The 18,054-nt window shown below is 42.5% G+C and overlaps 2 protein-coding genes across 2 annotated transcripts in view; one reads left to right on the forward strand and one right to left on the reverse strand.

Annotated features, from left to right (window-relative positions):
* The first annotated feature begins 37 nt into the window (after positions 1-37).
* On the forward strand, positions 38-13,387 carry CAVIN4 (caveolae associated protein 4). Its single transcript, XM_015855184.2, has 2 exons — positions 38-826; positions 11,296-13,387. Exons 1-2 carry the CDS (start codon positions 416-418, stop codon positions 11,956-11,958), a joined length of 1,074 nt encoding a protein of 357 aa, XP_015710670.1. The 5' UTR covers positions 38-415; the 3' UTR covers positions 11,959-13,387.
* Positions 13,388-13,979: 592 nt separating this feature from the next.
* LOC107309909 (dynein heavy chain 5, axonemal-like) overlaps positions 13,980-18,054 on the reverse strand; it is a 141,341-nt gene continuing 137,266 nt past the window's right edge. Inside the window, exons 76-77 of the mRNA XM_015855081.2 lie at positions 17,262-17,483; positions 13,980-15,997 (exon numbers count right to left, since the gene is read on the reverse strand). Of these exons, the coding sequence (XP_015710567.1) occupies positions 15,776-15,997; positions 17,262-17,483 (444 nt within the window). The 3' untranslated portion in view covers positions 13,980-15,775. The remainder of the gene's footprint in view (positions 15,998-17,261; positions 17,484-18,054) is intronic.

Here is an 18,054-nt window from a genome sequence, read left to right on the forward strand (position 1 = left end):
AAAACAGCCAGTGCTCATTTTCCTGAGTGCTGTTTGAATTCCATCAGTGCAAGAGCTTCAGGAACACAAAAACAACAGTAGATTGTTTAAAATATGCAAGTTTGCTCGCCTGCTTAGTTGGTAAGTTACTTAACTTCCCTGGATTAACGCTAATAACTTCATCAGCACAGAAGCGTGACCCTTTAAACGTATGCTCCTTTCCAGACATTGCTTCCTAATTTTAGAGGTTTCATGTTGCTGAAAGCATCTGAGCCATCGTGTGTGGACATTTGGTGTGCAGAAGCATCTGACCCACCTCCGGGAGTGGCGTTCCACTCCCTCCCTTCAGCATGGCCAAGGCTGCCTGTCACACCGGCTGCTTGCAGTAGTGGTTGCAGGGCATTTAGACAAAAGGCTCCTGCCAAAGAGAGGCAAAATGGAGCGCCGGGAGATCACTCTGGAGGCTGACAGACTCCACCAAAACCGCCTGTCAAGCGTCACCGAGGATGAGGAAGATCAGGACGCAGCATACACCATCGTGACAGTCCTGGACAAAGTGGCCAACATCGTGGACAGCGTGCAGGCGAGCCAAAAGAGAATAGAAGAGAGGCACAGGGAGATGGAAAATGCCATCAAGACCATACAGATCGATATCTTAAAGCTTGCCCAGGCTCACGGCAACACTGGCTACACGGTGAACAAGTTGCTGGAGAAAACCCACAAGGTCAGCTCCACCATGAAGGAAGTGCGTGCGCGGGTGGAAAGGCAGAGCGCCAATGTGCGGAAGGTGCAGACAAAGCAAGAGGAGATGCTGAGGAAAAACAAATTCCGGGTTGTGATCTATCAGGTAACCATAACCTGTCTGTCATAACCATTGCTGTGTTGTCTTTGTGCCACTTCCTTGGTAGCTGTGGGTAGGCATCACATGGTGAACCAAAAGGTGCAGCCTGTCCATCAGGAGGGTGGTTTTATGCTTTCTTCAACACTCAGCTCCTCTTCTCCATGCCTTTCAGCAGAGCCCATGGGAGGCAGTGTGTGCAGTCTATTATTAGTGTTGGTGGGTTTCAGAGCCAGTAGTGTAAGATTAACCGCAGATCAGCAAGGACTATTTGTTGCCTCTCTGAAAGGTAATATGAGGCAGGCCCTGTAAATCTTGTCATACAAACCATGCCTGACATTCATCTCTCATATTTTTTTCACCGTATTAGGTAGAAGTCCAAATAGCAAATTGTTTGTAAGCTCTCTGGGACAATGTCTTCCTTTTAACATTAACTTTAAAATTTAAACTTTAAAATATGGTGTATTTAACTGTGCAGTATTACCCAAGCTTTTGCTTGGAGACTTTTTTCATTGTCTCAGTCTGCAGCAGTGTGTGCATAAACTCAGAACCACAAAGTCTTCCTTGCAGCAAGTAGTCCCTTGCATGCTATCCTTGGCAATGCCTTCCCACAGCACGGCTCTTCCAATCATGTTTGGTGAGTGAAATATGCACTCTCTTTCATAATTTCTCATTCCAGGATGCTCTTTGTTCTTACAAAGTACTGTATTTGAGGAGGAGTTTCATGAAATTGCAGGCTTTTTCTGACACCCATACAGACAGCTCTTAGTGCAGGCAGTTCATGGGATCTGTCTCTGGCCAGCAAGTACTGTGAAACTCGTTTGTTTAATGTGCTGATCCTTCATCTGCTGAAACTTCCCAGTTCCTCAAGTCAACAGAAAGTGCAAATGTTTTGTCTTTTGCCAGAAGCACAGTTTCTCCTTCATACCAGTGAATCCCCAAAACTACTTCCAGAACGAGTCATATTTATCATTAGGCAGTCTTGAGAATGTCATCCCTTGTGAGTAACATGATGTGCTCCCATTGCTTTGTCTTGGACCCCAATTTTCTAACTATATGTTCATAAATAACATTATTTGCATGAGTGGGTCCTTTTGTTTCAGAGAGTATATTCACCAGCATATATAGCTGACAAATTCTTACGCATAATCCAGCTTTCTTAACTACTTTATTTTCCAGTGCTGGGAAGAAATAGCTTTTTTTTTTTTTTTTAAAAAAAAAAAAGTAAAAGCTGAAGGTAGGAAATGTTACTTCTTTAATGTTATGTTAGTAACATATGCAGCCAAATTGTGCCTCCCAGCTTTTCTGACTGAATTACTTACTGTGGTTGCACAGGAGAATTCAGCCAATTATTACAATTATTGCAAGCTGCACCATCATGATGGAATAGCAAACAGGCACTTTTCCTTGCATATCACTTCTCCTCTAAAGATAATAAATATCTCTGACTTCCCAGGTTAATGGCAAAGTGCCACTTCATCGATGGCTCTTTACCATAATTATTGCAGTAAAGTTGACACTTTGAAAATGTTTGTCCTTAAAACAGAATTCATGACATAATGCAATTTTTACCCCTGAAGGACCCACATTGTCACTTATTCTTTAAGTATAGTAAAATGTTATGGAAATAGACTTACACATAGCTGTAAAGAACAACTGCTGCTATTTTTAGACCTTTCACATCAAAGGCAGCTCTCACCATGCGTACTTTCTGTTATAATCACCTTCAGTAGAGTCTCTGGACTCTTTGCTCATTTTGCTGGACAAGAACAACCCACACCGTGTTGCATATATTTAACTCTCAATTGGAGCTTTTCAGGAATGCAAACAGTATTTAGGATTTCTCTCATTCTAGTTTTCTATTGCTGTTGTGGTTAAGGACTGGTTGAGAGCACATGAATTACTTCCTCTGTAACTTCTGTCCCTTTCATAAGGTGTATTGAAGAAACCTTTTCCCTTGTGCACAGCAGAGGAGCACTGTATGCTGCGGCCCTTGCAGTCTGACATTTAACACTTTCCTGGAGGTAGAGGACTGTTTTGCTCCACAAAAGCAAGGTATTCAAGAGTGTGATGGAGTTTTAATGCCTAGCACACTCCTAAAAGCCTCTTTCACACAAGCATAGTCATTTTCACACTGTTGATTTACACCAGTGTAAGCGCACTGTTGGATTGCCAAGACCTGAATGACTGAAGCTTGGCTACCATGAGGGGAAGTCTGCTAATAGCTGGTGAGTCAGTGTGGGGCACCACTCCATTCTCTATATTTTACAAATAGATGGAACCAAGTTGTTTACTTGGTGGTTGTGAGTGACAGCTCTTCTGTAGTGACATTTTTTTTTGATGAGCCATTTGGGACACTGTGGTGGAGCCAGTGACCCATGTGTAACCACAGTGGAATGCTCCTGTGGGTTTAGTTTTAACTTCTGCTAGATTGTCGGCCTATGAAGAAAAAGGAAGGATCAATTAAATCCTAAAGATTTTCTTTCAAGTGGATGGCTTTGATCACATCATTGATGGAAGGAGCAGGCAGGTTTGCAAAGGATCTTTGGCTGGAGGAGATTGTCCCAAGAGACCTCAGCCATGATGAAAAGATTTGGCAAATATCCTCACATTAAAAAGAAATGAAATTATCATCTGTGAGGATAATGACTGGGGGAAAGTGAGTATTTGTTTTTAAAAGGCCATGCAGAAAAAGATTTTTCAGCAGGCAGCTTTCCTGTCCACGTTGATGGCACCACTAAAACTGCCGGGTTACATCAGACTTTCTAGAGATGTCTTTGACTCCAGCATTGCCAGCTGCCTTCAGAGTAGAACAAGATACACAGAGTACATTATATAGTACTCTGAATAATTTTAATCCTGAATGAACTTGCTTCATTTGCTTTCTCTCATGTTCTACAAGTTCCTCTCCAACTGTGAATGTGCAGCCACCAGGAAGCCCACATTACAGCAGCTGGTCTTCAAAGCAGCATCCCTGGAGGGAACTGCCCCACTGCAGGCATGGTGGGAGGCCAGCAGATAGAGCCTTGTACAGAACACTCATATTATACATAAAGAAATTAAAATAGAAGTGGTTTTCCTGGCCTCTGTCCTTTTGCTGCATGATCATATGGACATTAAGAATGGTAAACTTGAAATGGGAACAATAATCTGAAAATCTGAAGTGGAAGCACTTCCATATGCAGTTGGGGTATATCAAGCTCAAGGGGTGAGGTTGCAAGCATGGGCTTTGATGGTCCTGGTACATAGAAGAACCCTCTGTCAGCACACTGTTTCAATTATGCCTATGCTGAGAAAAACCTGAAGGTCAGCGTGACTTAAAAGGTAGTGAATATAATGCTTCTATTTAAAAAAGACAAAAGAAACAACTGCCATTCATCTGATGTCATTTGGGCATGAGAAGGAGAGGCTTAGGAGTGGCTCGAGGCAGCTGTGTGCAGAACAGAGCCATTAGCACCATGAGTCTAAATAGCTCACCAAGAACAGACTGTTGAAGGTAACCCATTTGTGATTATTTTTATGTGTTACAGAAACATGGCAAAGCTTATTCTTCCTCCTGCTTTTGTATCTGACATCATAGCTCTTAGCAGACCATCTAGAAAAAGAGCAAATAACAGTGGACTGTGCTGTGGGAAGTGTGGTTTATGAAAGGTTTCTAGGAGAGTTTGCTTTTCAGACATCGTTGTCAACTGCATGCTACTTTCATAAATGATTTTGGCACAGAATACAATGCAGCTGCTAATAAAGTACACTCAAAATGATGAGCTGTCAGACCAGAGAAAAAGTATAGAAAAGAAAGCGAACTATCTTTAGAGCTAGAGAAGTGGTAGTTCAAGTGCACACAGTACTTAGCAGAAGCCCTTAGTGATAGTTTGTGTTTGTAGGCCCCATGGTTTGGGAAGGACATAAAAGGATATATTCATTGCTCACAAGATGATTGAGGGTTGATTGCCATTTATACAGCTGAGGAAACTGGGACTTATCAGTCTGGAGAAAAGGAGGCTTAGGGGAGACCTTAGTGCTCTCTACAGTGACCTGAAAGGATGTTGCAGTGAGGTGGGAGTCAGCCTTTTCTACAGGGTAACAGCGCGAGGATGAGAGGGAATGGCCTCAAGTTTCATCAGGGGAGGTTCAGGTTAGATATTAGGAAAAAAATTTTCTCCGAAAGAGTCGTAAGGCAGTGGAACAGGCTGCCCAGGGAGGTGGTGGGATCACTGTACCTCGGAGTGCTTGGGATCCATGTGGATGTGGCACTGAGGGTATCTGGTCAGTGGGCATGGCGGGGGTGGACTGGTGATCAGACTAGATAATCTTAGCGGTTCTTTGCAATCATAATCATTCAGTGATTCTATGCATGTGCTGGGACAGAGATGAGGAGTACAGTAAAGAACGCTGGCAAAAAGATGTCAAGTGGCTGCAAACTGAATGAGTAGAAACCAGGAATGGACTCCTAGTGGCGGAGACATAAGACTCTGGTCTTCTGCTTGACTCCACAGGGCGAGGGGATGACCTCTGTCAATAACCTCTTGCTATCAAAACGGAGCATTAAAGCTTAATGAACAAGAGATAGCATGGGTTGACTAATTACACTTGCCAAGCACAGGCCTTAAACATCAAGGCCTCATCACACAGGACCTTTATTCTAGTCTTGTGGCGTATATATAAATATTTTTACAGCTGGAACAGGCAATTGCCTTGGCTGAAATTACAGAGAGTAAGAAAAACCCAGCAGTTGTGTCAAAGAGTGTAGCAAGGGTCCTTTGTTTCCAGTCTGAGGTTCAGCCTTTCAGGTCAGAGCGCTGGGCTACCCCATGCTGTGCAGCAAACAGCCAGGGCAGCAGAGCAGAGCCAGTGCTGAAATGCTGGGGGCAGCCAGGAAGATCGTAAATTACCTGCTTAACCAGCTAAAGGAACACTGTAGTTCTAGGGACGTGTTCTCAAAGAAAGAGAACAGAGGGAAAAAAAAAAAAAAAAAGTAAGACAAAGCAGCTGCCGGGCCATTTCTGTGTTTATAAAATGGGAAAGGTTGCTTGTTTCACAGGACCATGTGCTCACAGTGCAACTTGTCTCCATACCCCTTGACATGGTGTAAGCAGGGCCTTCAGACCCATTGCTTTGTGAGGTGCCTAACAAGGGACAGTCAGTCATTCCCCTAAGGGCTGCCATTGATTTTTTTTTTCCACCTATTAAAGTTGAGTGGTGGAAACAGCAGATCCCAATTTACATTCACACTAGATGCTGTAGTTCAGGGCTTTCTGTGGGTTTGGCCAGCAAACCAGTGGGAGAGTGCAGCTACATCATGAGCCTGCTTGCTTCTTCCCCATGCTCCTAGAAGCTGCCTGGAAAGAGCTATAGACATAAAGCTGTATCTGACCACTGAGAACATATCTATTTCAGTGATCGGCCTCATGCCTGAAGAAGTCTAAGAATAAACGGACTTGACCCTGTTAACAACAGTTAGGACTCAAATTCTCAGCACTGCTCACAAGAGCTGGGTCTTGCAATTATTTCTTTAATACAGGAATAACATTGACCAGAAGTGAGGAGTATCTGAAACCATGAACAGGAATTTCAAATTTGGAAACGGATTCTTTCTGCCAGGTGTTGAACATCAGGAAGGCAGATGTTTGCATGCTTATCTTGTAGACTCTGTTTGAGAGAATAGAGAGAAATTCACAGAGGCTGATTTGTCTGACTTACTGCGGATATCAGCTTGTCCATGCAGTTTCTGCTTGATAAGTAACTCTTCCCTTCATTGAGTTGAAAGGGAGTCCAGAGGCTAATCTGTGGGGAGACATGGTTGCTTGAGCAGACGAGTTCAGCAACTTGTGATGAACTGGCTGGGTTTCTGTGTTCTTGACAGCACTGCCCCTCTGCAGTAGCTTGCAAGACAGTCCTGTCATCAGGGAAGAATGAATGAAAACATTACAAAACATATTTTGTCTCACCTTGTGAATGCTCCTTCTAGTCCACTCACAAAGATTTGGTATGTACAGATAAATTGCAAACCTGCTGACTGTTCTGGAACTATTCTCTAGGCCAAAGCCATAAAATAAGAGCAGAGCATGTGTGAAGCTTTGATTTTCCTCAGGAGCCGCAAGTAGTCCATTTATGCAGCGTGAGGTGGCGTGGAGCCAAGAGCTTCTCCACATGCTGGAGTATAACTGGGCAGTAACTCACACATAGCCTGGAGCTTGCTGCGCTCAGATGACGAGAGAATGAGTTGGGTTTCTTTACTGTCCTGACAAAATTAATGAATTACTGTCAGAATTTAAAGAAAAGGGATGCATATCAGGCTTCACAGAAGAGGAAATGAGAGGGATTGTTTGTTCTGGTTAGGCTGCTTTTTCATTATGTAAAAGTAATTCTAAATACAAGCAACAGCACTTGGCCGTGAAGTCCTACGTGATGAAGTGTTTGTTCCCTTTACTTGATAAAATCCCTTCAATGCCTTTTTAAGATTTTAGCCTTGATGGCAGAGATTGTGAAATGACATATTTGCAGGAAAAATGAAGGGATCACTCGAGATGGTATGAAGCTTCACTCTTAACTGTTAGAATAGGAATAAAAGTACAGATTGATTTGTAATTGGTTATTCATCAGCAGGTTTCTTATTGATTTAGAGAGCGGTTACAAGGAGATGTTTTAGCAATTTACCTTGGCTAGTGGTCTGAATAACAACTCATTCATTTAACATGCAAATTTCCAGGATTTTTGTAGTGCATTTTCTTGATACAGTTTCCTGCTAATCAGCTGCCAGTCATTTGCATCTCAGGTTGTCATAGATACCGCAGCATCTCCAGGCCAGGCAAGGGCTGGCCTTTCAACATTTTGATGCTCCGTGCACTGGCTCCTTATTGCCAGGTGACCATCAGTCCCAGCTGTGCTGGAGCCATACCATAACTGTACCTGTCACACATCCCAAGGCTGAGATCTCTTTCCATCACCTTTCCATTGTGCAACAATGACAGCAATTTATGAGGTTTCTGCTGTCTCTCCTCTCTAATTTTGGTGTAAATGGGTTTGTTAGGAGCTCTTTGGGAGTTCTGTAGGTTCTCTAGGATTCTGAATGTTGATTTAAAAACAAACATGCATATGTACATGTTTGCACATTTTAGGGTTTTCTTTGGCGTGTGTGTGGTTGATTCTTTTGTTTGTTTAACTGAAGGTACTATCATCATTCTTTACCTGGTCATTCTATTCTCTGCTATTATTTCTTTCTATTTTAAAAATATCTGATAAAGTTATAATTGAAACTGAGTAACAGTTGAGTGTTGATGACGATTCTGTTTATAATTGTTAGAATTCTACTTTGAGGCTCTTTAAAAAGAATACGTAAAACTATTTTATTTTTTGTAGTTATTATTTATTATTATTTATTTTATGGAGTTTGTAGCATATAAGACAGTGTCCATTTTTTTCCTTCATACCCACTCTGGAAACTCAGTTTGGGTTTTGAAATATCTGTTTGAAACCCAGGATAAGTGTGAAAGACAAGAAAGGAGAAGGGCAGTAAAGCGCCTGAACTGGCCATATCCATTTTAATGCCCTTGTATCTCTTTTTTTTTTTTTTTTTTTTTTTTGGTGGATGGTGAAAAGCGTGCACAGCAAAAGCCCTGTCAGAAGGACTTGTACTAAGACCTTTCAAAAACCTTCTAGCTGTGAATTAAAGCTCAGGGCTTCCCCCTACCCCACTGATATGGGGTATAGAGTATGCATAGTGCTTGACAGATAGAGTGGGAGAGAGTCAAGAAGAAACCTCTACTCGGTCACTGTATTTTTATTGCAAAACCTCATAGAGATACAATACCATTTCACTAATACTTTCCACTTTGCAAACATCTTCTGTCCAGAAATCTAGAGAGGAGATGCAAGCTCAATCTAATTTGCAGTCTTCCTACATATGATTTTGCAAGATGTGTGCAGAAACCAAAGGAAAAGGGAACATCAGAGCCTTGGCAAAGCTCACTCTCAGTATCCGCAGCATATGAGAAATGCTACTCAGCCATTCCAGCTGCTGTGTCCAGTCTACAGGGCCTTAGCTCAGGTGTTACTGTTTGGAAGTCTTAATTCCTGCACACACCTATGAAAGTTAAAGCGCTTTTCCTCAGCTAACAGATTGCAAGGCTGAGTGCTGCAGAGCTCTGGGAAACAGCTGGCCAAAAGTGCAGGCACATTCACTCTTCATCTGGAGGAAGACACAGCCCATCTACTGCAGACAAAATACCCTCTCTCTGTCCTCTCTTTTTAACAAGTGTCCTTCATAAGTACAGCGTTCCCCATTTACCGTATTGTATTTATATCTGTACATACAGAAATTTCCAAACAGTCATTATGGAAATATTTTTGTTACCATTTCAGCTGAAGGAGTGAGCTGTAATTTAGAAACTTTGAGGAACTGTTCTCCAGCTGTGTTGTAGTTCATTTTCAGAAAAGAAGGGATTATGTTTATATATAGAAGTCTTTATGTAATTAATGTTAATTTGCACATGCTAATGCAGATGATTATTAGCAAAGTATTGTAGTTTTGTTCCTGCTGATTTTGACAGATGAGTTGAATAACATTCCACTGTAATCAATGCAACACAATTTGTCCCTAATTTTTGTAAGCGTTAACAACTGTTATACTGGAGGGTTTTTAATGAAGCCAAAGCTATCTGCCAAAGAGCTTAATGCATTTTATTTTACGTAGTGCTATTAGCCTGTACAATAACATTAAACATGACTTTCTAGTAAGTAATAAGTCACCGTGAAAAATGACAACTATCGTTTTGGGCAGAAAGTGTTCAGTTCAGTTTCTACTTCCTGAATTAAGACAATAGCAGCAAGGATAGAGCTGACACTGGCAGCCCTCAGGAAGCAGCTGAAATGGTTACTGCAAGTGGGATACAGCTTGCAGAAGCTTAAGGTAGGTGTTGTACATTTGCACCTGGAGGGCTGTGCCTCCTGGGAGCACAGGAGATGCAAAAACATGGACAGAGCTGGTAGGGAAGGAGAGGCCATGTCTGCCTCATGAACCTCCAGCAAGTTGTGGACTTTCCACTCTGTGTCCCTCAGCAGCTGTGGGAAGAAGTAACACTGACACTGACCCACACATCTCTGAAGTCTGTACAGACAGCAGGCTTCGTATCGGGGGCCGAGTGGGTCTGTTCTCTTGAGAGATTCTCCTGTTCAGATAAACTGGATTATTGTATCTTTCTAATTTCCACAAGATTTTTTGGTTACAGCTTTTGGAAATTTGTATGCATATCTTTAGCTTTAAGCTTCCTCTGGTCTTCCTCTGGAGGGGCTACATCAGTTCCCAGGGCTAAGTCATTTCTTCCAAGCAGGCAGCATATCATATGACTTACCAAATCAACCATGGAAATCAGAGGTACTTGCTATAAGTTACTCCTGTGTGTGTTTCCAGATGGAGCAAGACAAGTTCATGGTGCTGAGAGAATTGGGTGGAACTGGGTTTACTGAATAACATTCAATTTCCTCACTGACTTTGTCCTCTTGTGTAGTTAACACACATAAAATGTTAGGGTTCTTTTTGGGCAGCATCAGAAATGTTCACTGAGTTCTGATTTGTGAAGTCCGTGCAATTGTCTTCATGGTGATAAAGGGCTGCAGCCCTCCCTTCAAGGGTACAGCTGGCACAAGAAGATGCACCTCTTTTGTCTATATTATATTTACTTTTATTGGTGAGAATTAAAAGAGGAATAGCAACTTCAAAAACCATGAAAAAGGACAATAAAACTGTGAACCTTCTGGAGCACAAGTCTTATGAGGAGCAGCTGAGGGAGCTGGGGTTGTTCAGTCTGGAGAAGAGAAGGCTCAGGGATGACCTTATCACTCTGTACAATTACCTGAAAGGAGGTGCTAGCGGGGTGAAGCTAGCTTCTTTTCCCAGGTAACAGCAATAGGATGAAAGGGTGTGGCCTCAAGTTGTGCCAGGGAAGGTTCAGGTTGGATATAAGGGATAATTTCTTCTCATAAAGAGTGGTGAGGCAATGGCAAAGGCTGCCCAGGGAAGTGGCGGTATCACTGTCCCTGGAGGTATTCAAGAACTGTATGGGTGTGGCACTGAGGGACGTGGTCAGTGGGCATGGTGGGGATGCACTGATGGTTGGACTACATGATCTTACTGGTCCTTTCCAACCAGAATGATTCTATGATTCTATGAACAGGACACATCTGCTCTGAAAACCATTAGGGACTAGTAAATATGAGGCCATGCATTCATTATTTTTACATAGAGTCACTCTGAAAAGAAAATTTTGATAAGGTACAATGTTTTTACAGAATTTGCCAAAGGCTTCTTCCGCTATTTGTAACCTGTAAGATTACATGACATGGTATGACCTTACCTTATTTTGCTACAAGGTTGTATTTTGGTTAGCAGTAATTCACTACAAGCCAACAAACAGAATGTTTCACTCACAACCCTTTTAAAACAGACTTACTGGAAGATGACTCTATGCTTTCATTCACAGGAGGAAACCGAGTGTCCTTCATCTCTCTCTGTTATCAAAGAGCATACAGCTGGTGAAACTTTTGAGGATGATTTCCTCCCACCTGATGATCTATCTTCTGATGAAGAATATTATATTGAGGAGGGCAAAGCAGCTCAGTTCAAGAAATCAGGCATGAGGCGCATAGATGATATCAAAAAGGCATTTTCAAGGGAAAATATCCAAAAGACGAGGCAAAACTTTGGCAAGAAGGTAAACAGGCTTCGAACTAGAATTGTGACCCCTGAAAGGAGGGAGAGGATCAGGCAGTCAGGAGAGAGACTGAAACAATCTGGGATAAGGATCAAGAAAACCATCTCACAGGCAGCCCCGACTAAGGAGACGTTCAAGATCCACAAAAAAAACAAAGAGCGAACGGTAGCTGAGGGCCAGGAGGGGAGCCAGGAGGCCGGTGTGCACATAGCCACTGAGCTCACGGCCACTGAGCCTTTCACCGAGGAGATCTCCTACACAGAAGTGATCACGAAGGTAAAGAAGGACAAGAACAGCACACCAAGAGGTGCTGCCCAGACAGCCGAAAGAGGAGTGATGACGATCCCAGAAGTGGTGCTTAAGCAGGAAGGAAAAGAAGGAGGAGGTGGAGGTGATGATATCCCCTTGCTAGACTTGAAGCAATCATTGTAAGGAACTGATGAACAAACACCCCATACTGTCCTCAGGAACAAGAGAGAACACAGGCTGTATGCCCTCAGTTTTAGAAAAAAAATGTGTGAATTTTTGTTCTATCACAAAATGTGTATTGATGTTGTTCTATCATCTACATGGATATCTGTGGTGTTGTTGTCCTGATAGGAGCAAAGCCACAGCAGCTGAACACAGGGGCTACCCCCAGAGAGTGCCAGCAGCCAGCATTAGCCCATACAGAACCTATGAGACATGGCAAAGGGAGATGGAAATCTGCTCTGTTTCCAAGATTGAATTAGCATTCATTTAGCGGCCTAATTACTCTCTTCAGTTTTGTGTACAACAGTATAAAAATGACTTCCATAATCTCATACCAATTCTTTGTCTCAGAAAATGATAACAAAGCTATTACATCAAATTAGCAGAAGGAGGAGCTATGAAAAATGTCCATTCAGCAGTAAAACTTTTTTATTTTAGGGCCCTCACTGCAGCAGCAAAGGGAAATTCCTGCCTTATCCAGGGTGTGACAAAACGTAGGAAGAATAATAAGTTTTTTGAGTAAGCTGCATTTCTTCTCATTGGAAAAGAGAAGATTCTGAAATGTTTAAAGATTATTTTTAGAGTTCTGGAAGAGGAAGGATTGATGGGATTAAGCAAGGCATTTCCTGCACTTACAGAGTAAGAGTAATAAAGCAGAAGACGTTAAATATGACATAGCAGGAGGAAAAGAGAATGAGTTATATTTCCATGCTATGGAAAGGCATGCCTGCAAGAAATGCAAGGGCATGAAAAAGTGAAAGAGGAATAAAGTTGTTGTGTAGATTCTGGATAAATAGAGAGAAAAACTAGAGTTTGTGTTTGTTCCCTCAAGATCTTTATAAGAATTGTTACTCTATCCAGAGGATAATAGGGTTCATGAATGTAGCTGACCAGATAAGAGAATTGTTTTGTTTTCAAAGACTGTGTGGTTTTCCTGAGCTTCAATGCAATTCAATTCTATTCTACAAAGCTGCTGAAGTAGAGGGCCGATCCATAATCCAGCTCTTTGTTTCCCACCACCAGTATGGAAAGCCACAGCCTCAGGGATTATGAGATGGACACCCTTTGGAGTATGGAATGCTGTTTATTTGCAACCCTCAGTGCCCTGAAATCAGATATGTTTGTAAACATGGCCACTATGCGGACATGAGTTGCTGGACTGTATTGCTCTCTTCATTCTGAAATGGCATTGCCTTCAAAGCGCTTACCTACAGCAACGTCAGGCCTTATTGTCTGTGCGAAACCTGTATGATAGTGCCAAAAGCTGTATCAATGTGTTTAATATCTCAGATTCATTTTAACAGCAGAGCGTAACTTGATTATCTATATACACTGTTTGAGGACTCCCTGTTGTTAATCTAGAATTTAAATATAATTAGTTTGATTTCAACTCTTCTGCCTTCCATTTCTTTCTTTTAGTGTGGCGGACATCACATTTAAAGTGAAAGAGCTTTAGCAATAACTAAGAAACAATGATTGGGAAGGGTCAATGTTATGCCATGTTAATGGCATCACAAAGCAAGTTGAACTGTCAGATGGAAACGAGTAATGCCACTGCATGGAGAGACAGGATGGGATGAGGGAGGGAAATAGGCAGAGGAAGATACCTCTTTCAACAGTCAGTGGAGCATTTTCACCGCATGGTAAGCACAAACAGAAAGGAAAAGAGATGTTTTAATGATGGGATACATTGAAAGTTTTGTTTGTTAACTAGTTTACAGAACTTTCTGGAAGCAAGTGGCCATGGTCTTCTTCCTGTTGGGTACAGAACTGTCCCTGGCTGTAGTGCAACCCTGTACCATTGGTCCTGCTGCCCCATGATGTCACCCACCTTCTGCTCTGCGAGGTTTGAGGTCCTCCTGAACTGACAAAGCAGGCATTAGGTGCTGAAGTGAAAGGGTCAAAGAAGCTGTCACGATGGGGTTTTTCTTCTTGACAAAGAAAGGGAGTGATAAAGTTCCCATGGAACACAGCATATAAGCTCAACTAAATACATATTTTTTAATGAGTACTTCTAATTTCAGTTATTTGAAGGATTAACTGTTTTCATAACAAGTAGTGAGTACTACAGGTATGCAAAGTAACTTAACGTAGGTTCTTCATTTTAAGCTTTATCAGTGTCACTGACATGAAATTTGCATGCACCAAGAGGTTAAAATTAACTTAAGACCATAACTCCTCAAAGAGATAGGAAGTGGAGAGAACCCTACAGATTAAATCCTCATTTTCTATACCACGGCACAGGCATTCCCCATTGGAAGTCTTTCTTACCTTCTTTGTGATTTGCAGGGCAAAGATCTTGAAGCCCAGTCCTTCACCTTTCTCATAAGCAGAATTCTCAGTGGAGTCAGCTGACATGCTGACATACAGCCATGCTGTAGGAGGAGCAGATATTTGGAACAGGTGGTGTCACTGGGTAAGATCATCCTACCTGCACCCCATGTGTTGCAAGTTCTAAAGGAATCCTGTTCCAACTGCTCAGTTTTCCAAGACGAAACTTGGCCCTTTCTGCTTAGTAGTGGGTAGAACTGCAAATATTGAACTTCCTCATGGAAAGAGCCCTGTGGCTGCTAACAGCAGAATGAAGCTGGGGGTGGGGAAAGGTGAACTGCCTTCTCAGATGGTGGCTGAAAAAAATGAGGAAATTGCAAGTGCTTACAAGGAGAAAAAATAAGCGAGTAATGAAGCACTCACTGCAAGTCTTTCTTTCAGAACATCTAACAGCAATTTATTTTGCTTTGAATTTGTGCTAGGGAAAAAAAGCCAAACATATTTTTGGCCAATAACTGTCTATTAAGAAAAGCAGCAATCACCCTTCAATCATAGGGTAAACTGCAGACGTGAAAACACACAAAATAACACCAACCTTTTCAGATGAATCAACTCCCAGAAATGGCTTCTGTATCTACTACCTTTTAAAAAATATATATATTATTTCTTTTTTCTTTTTTAACCTATACTTATGCAAAATACATCATAAAATGCAGTTGAGAGGTTTGAGGCTGCAGGACTCAAGGCAATGACATCAATGGCGCAAATACTAGTTGGGCCAAAGTGGTGTTCAGGCATGCTTACTCTGAGAAGGGTTTCAGAGCTTCTTCTCACTAAGTATTAGGTGTGTGCACATTTTCCTTCTAATGGGACATAGGTTTGGCAAAAGCAGTAACTTGTGCAAAGATAAACTCACTTCTATTACCATTTCCATCTACAAGGGACTATTCGAGGAAATAGCAGCATCCATCTGTAAAACCACTCAGCAAGTTTACAAATGCAAAAATCAACTGCATTCACATATGTGCAGAAAAGGATGAAGTTTTATTATGAGTTTAACTCACTTGTCATTACTGCTTTAATAACGCTATGCATGATAAGTTTTTAACTACAAAGTTGATTTTAAAAAGAATCGTAATGTACTGTAAAGAAGACTTATACTAGAAAGAAAAGACAGCATTTATAGAAGAACCACCATAAATGTTAGAGCAGTTATCACTATCATAAGCAGGTTTTCCCTAGCATTTCCTGTATAAGCAAACTAGCTCATGTATTCCTGCTTTACAATAGTGTCTGTACCTGCTTCCCTCTCACATTCCCAGGTTAAATACATTCAGATGTATTCACTGTGAAGAGAGTAAACTGATCTATGTATGATTAACACAATCTCTGTACCTCACTTGCTAATTCCCACACCACTCTGAAAATAACAGCGAGATTCCTACTAGCTGCAGACAGACTTATTTCCTAGGTGGTTATTTCGTTTTTTAGAGCTATTTGTTGCTCCTCATTTTGAACTGCAGAGCAGTGCCACCCCCCGTAAAGTCCAGTGATCAGGATTCTGTGCTGTTTTCAGGTACAAAGAGAAAATGTACGTCAGATCTGTCCTCCGAGGCTTTTTGTAGACTGGACAGGAGTAGTACGCATTGCCTTGTTGCTTCTTTGGGTCCTGTAGTGCTGTCATGCTGACAGCATACACATGGACCACAGGAAGACTTGTGAACAGCACCTGAAAATGTTAATAGAGACATTGGTCTCAGTATTAGCAGGATAGGATGGAATTGGACTCATTGGTGGACTCCAGCAAAAACAGCAGCCCCTCAGCAGAAGCACACAGAAGAATCCAAGCCTTGTGCTCACTACCACACTGACCCCAACTTGTCTTTAAGCCACTGCCAGCTCAGGGAGAGCAGACTTCAGGAACCTTAGAAGGAACAGAAAGCAAGAGAAACTGGCAAAGCTGCATACGTGGCAAAGGATGAAAAAATGACAGCATGGTTCTAGGAGGGAGCAAGACCATTGCCTTTTTCCCCATCCTTTTCATCTCCAGCAGGTGTTGCCCATTCTTTTCCCACCTCCTGTTTCTTGAATGGCAGGGCCAGAGCTGCAGAGACCTAGCTGCTTTCAGTAAGCCTCCCTGTTAGAACCGTGCTGTTGGCAGTGGAGCTCCAAAGGTCCAGGGTGCCTCCTGGGTTTTATTCAAAGGAGATCCCTCTGGTATTCTAGCAATAGACTGTACTCATTAGCAGAGAAATGTCTTAAACTGACAGCCCTTGCTGATAATGCCAGAGCACCTAGGCAAACTGCCTACATATCTTTTCTCAAAGCAGGAAACGAGTACCAGAATCTACCACTGGCAAGATCTGGTTCAGAAAACACTGCCCTCAGCCAGGTACAGAAGTGTTTTACCTACAGAGAGCAATGGCCTCAGCTCTACTTCCAGGACAGAACTAAAGTTTACCAGCACACACAGTGTCAGCTTTCCTTGTGCACTGCCCAGAGCATGCAATCACTGCTTCTCAACTAGGCTTTAAATGTGCTTGGTTGCCTCAGCAAAATGTAAATCCATACACAGATAACTGAGCAGAAGCCCAGAACTAATACCAAAAATTCAAAAGCAGTGCTGGGGGCTTCTAGTCACCTAAACACTGCAATCAGAGCAGGCCTGGACTCTGCAAACAGTGACAGTGCCCACTCTCTCAGTTCAAAGGAGGCTGATCATGGGTTGCGCTCATTCAGATATAGTTCAGTGCCTGAAGTCAGGAAGCCCAGCAACTGGTCTACTCAAGTGCAATGCCTCCCAAGCTCATCTTCTGACAGGCTTTTTGGTCTGTTGTGGTAGGTAAAAACCTTGTCCTCTTCCCCTTCCTACTATTATTTTACCCTTTTACAGCCCACTGTGAAACCTATGCTGCAAGCACTCTGAATACTTTCTAGTTTTCTCTTTAAACACCATGTTACACCCCAGTCAGTGGTGCTCCACTGATCTTTACCTTGGGTGCTGACTCGACCAGCTTGCTGTTCCTGCGGTCCCAACCGGCCCCTTCAAGGAGAAGGCCGTATATATAGACCCCACCGATGTCAGCAGGAGGCGGGCTGGCCACGTCTTCTTTCATCATCTTGGTCACCTCGTTGTGCAGAACAACATTGTCAAGTGCCCATCCTTTTGCTAAATTTGAGCGTGTTGTCTCCTGCCTCATGGCAGTGAGGAAGCCCTGAGGAGATCAAATATGACAAAGTGGCCTATTTAATGCATAGGTCTATCTCATCTCATCTCACCTTACACACTCACTTTACAACAAGACAGAAGGGTTTACACAGCTAGCAAATAAACGTGATTTGTAAGATTTTAAATGCAGGTAATTGCTAAGGCACCAACAATACTGTGTTTTCATATACTATATTACCTTTCCTTGTAGGAACGCTGTAGAAATGCTTTTCAGTCAACAGTTCCCAATGCCTTTTACAGACCACAAAGGAAGTACAAACTGGGATCATGTAATTAACTGCTGAAATGCCTCTGTCTGCAGGGCAAAACATAGCTGCTGCTCAGTGCAAAGCTTCAATGCCCTAACACAGCATGCTGCTGCAGACACCAGCAAGATAAACACTCAGCATTTCAGTAACAGACGCTGGAATATGTTGCCCAACCCAGCGAATGCCCCCACCCTGGAAGCACTGAAGGCCAGGCTGGATGAGACTTTGAGCAACCTGGTCTAGTGGGAGGTGTCCCTGCCTATAGCAGGGGCTTTGGAACTAGGTGATCTTAAAGGTCCTTTCCAACCC

Source organism: Coturnix japonica, chromosome 2 (genome assembly GCF_001577835.2).
Source record: "Coturnix japonica isolate 7356 chromosome 2, Coturnix japonica 2.1, whole genome shotgun sequence".
NCBI classification, from domain to species: Eukaryota; Metazoa; Chordata; class Aves; order Galliformes; family Phasianidae; genus Coturnix; species Coturnix japonica.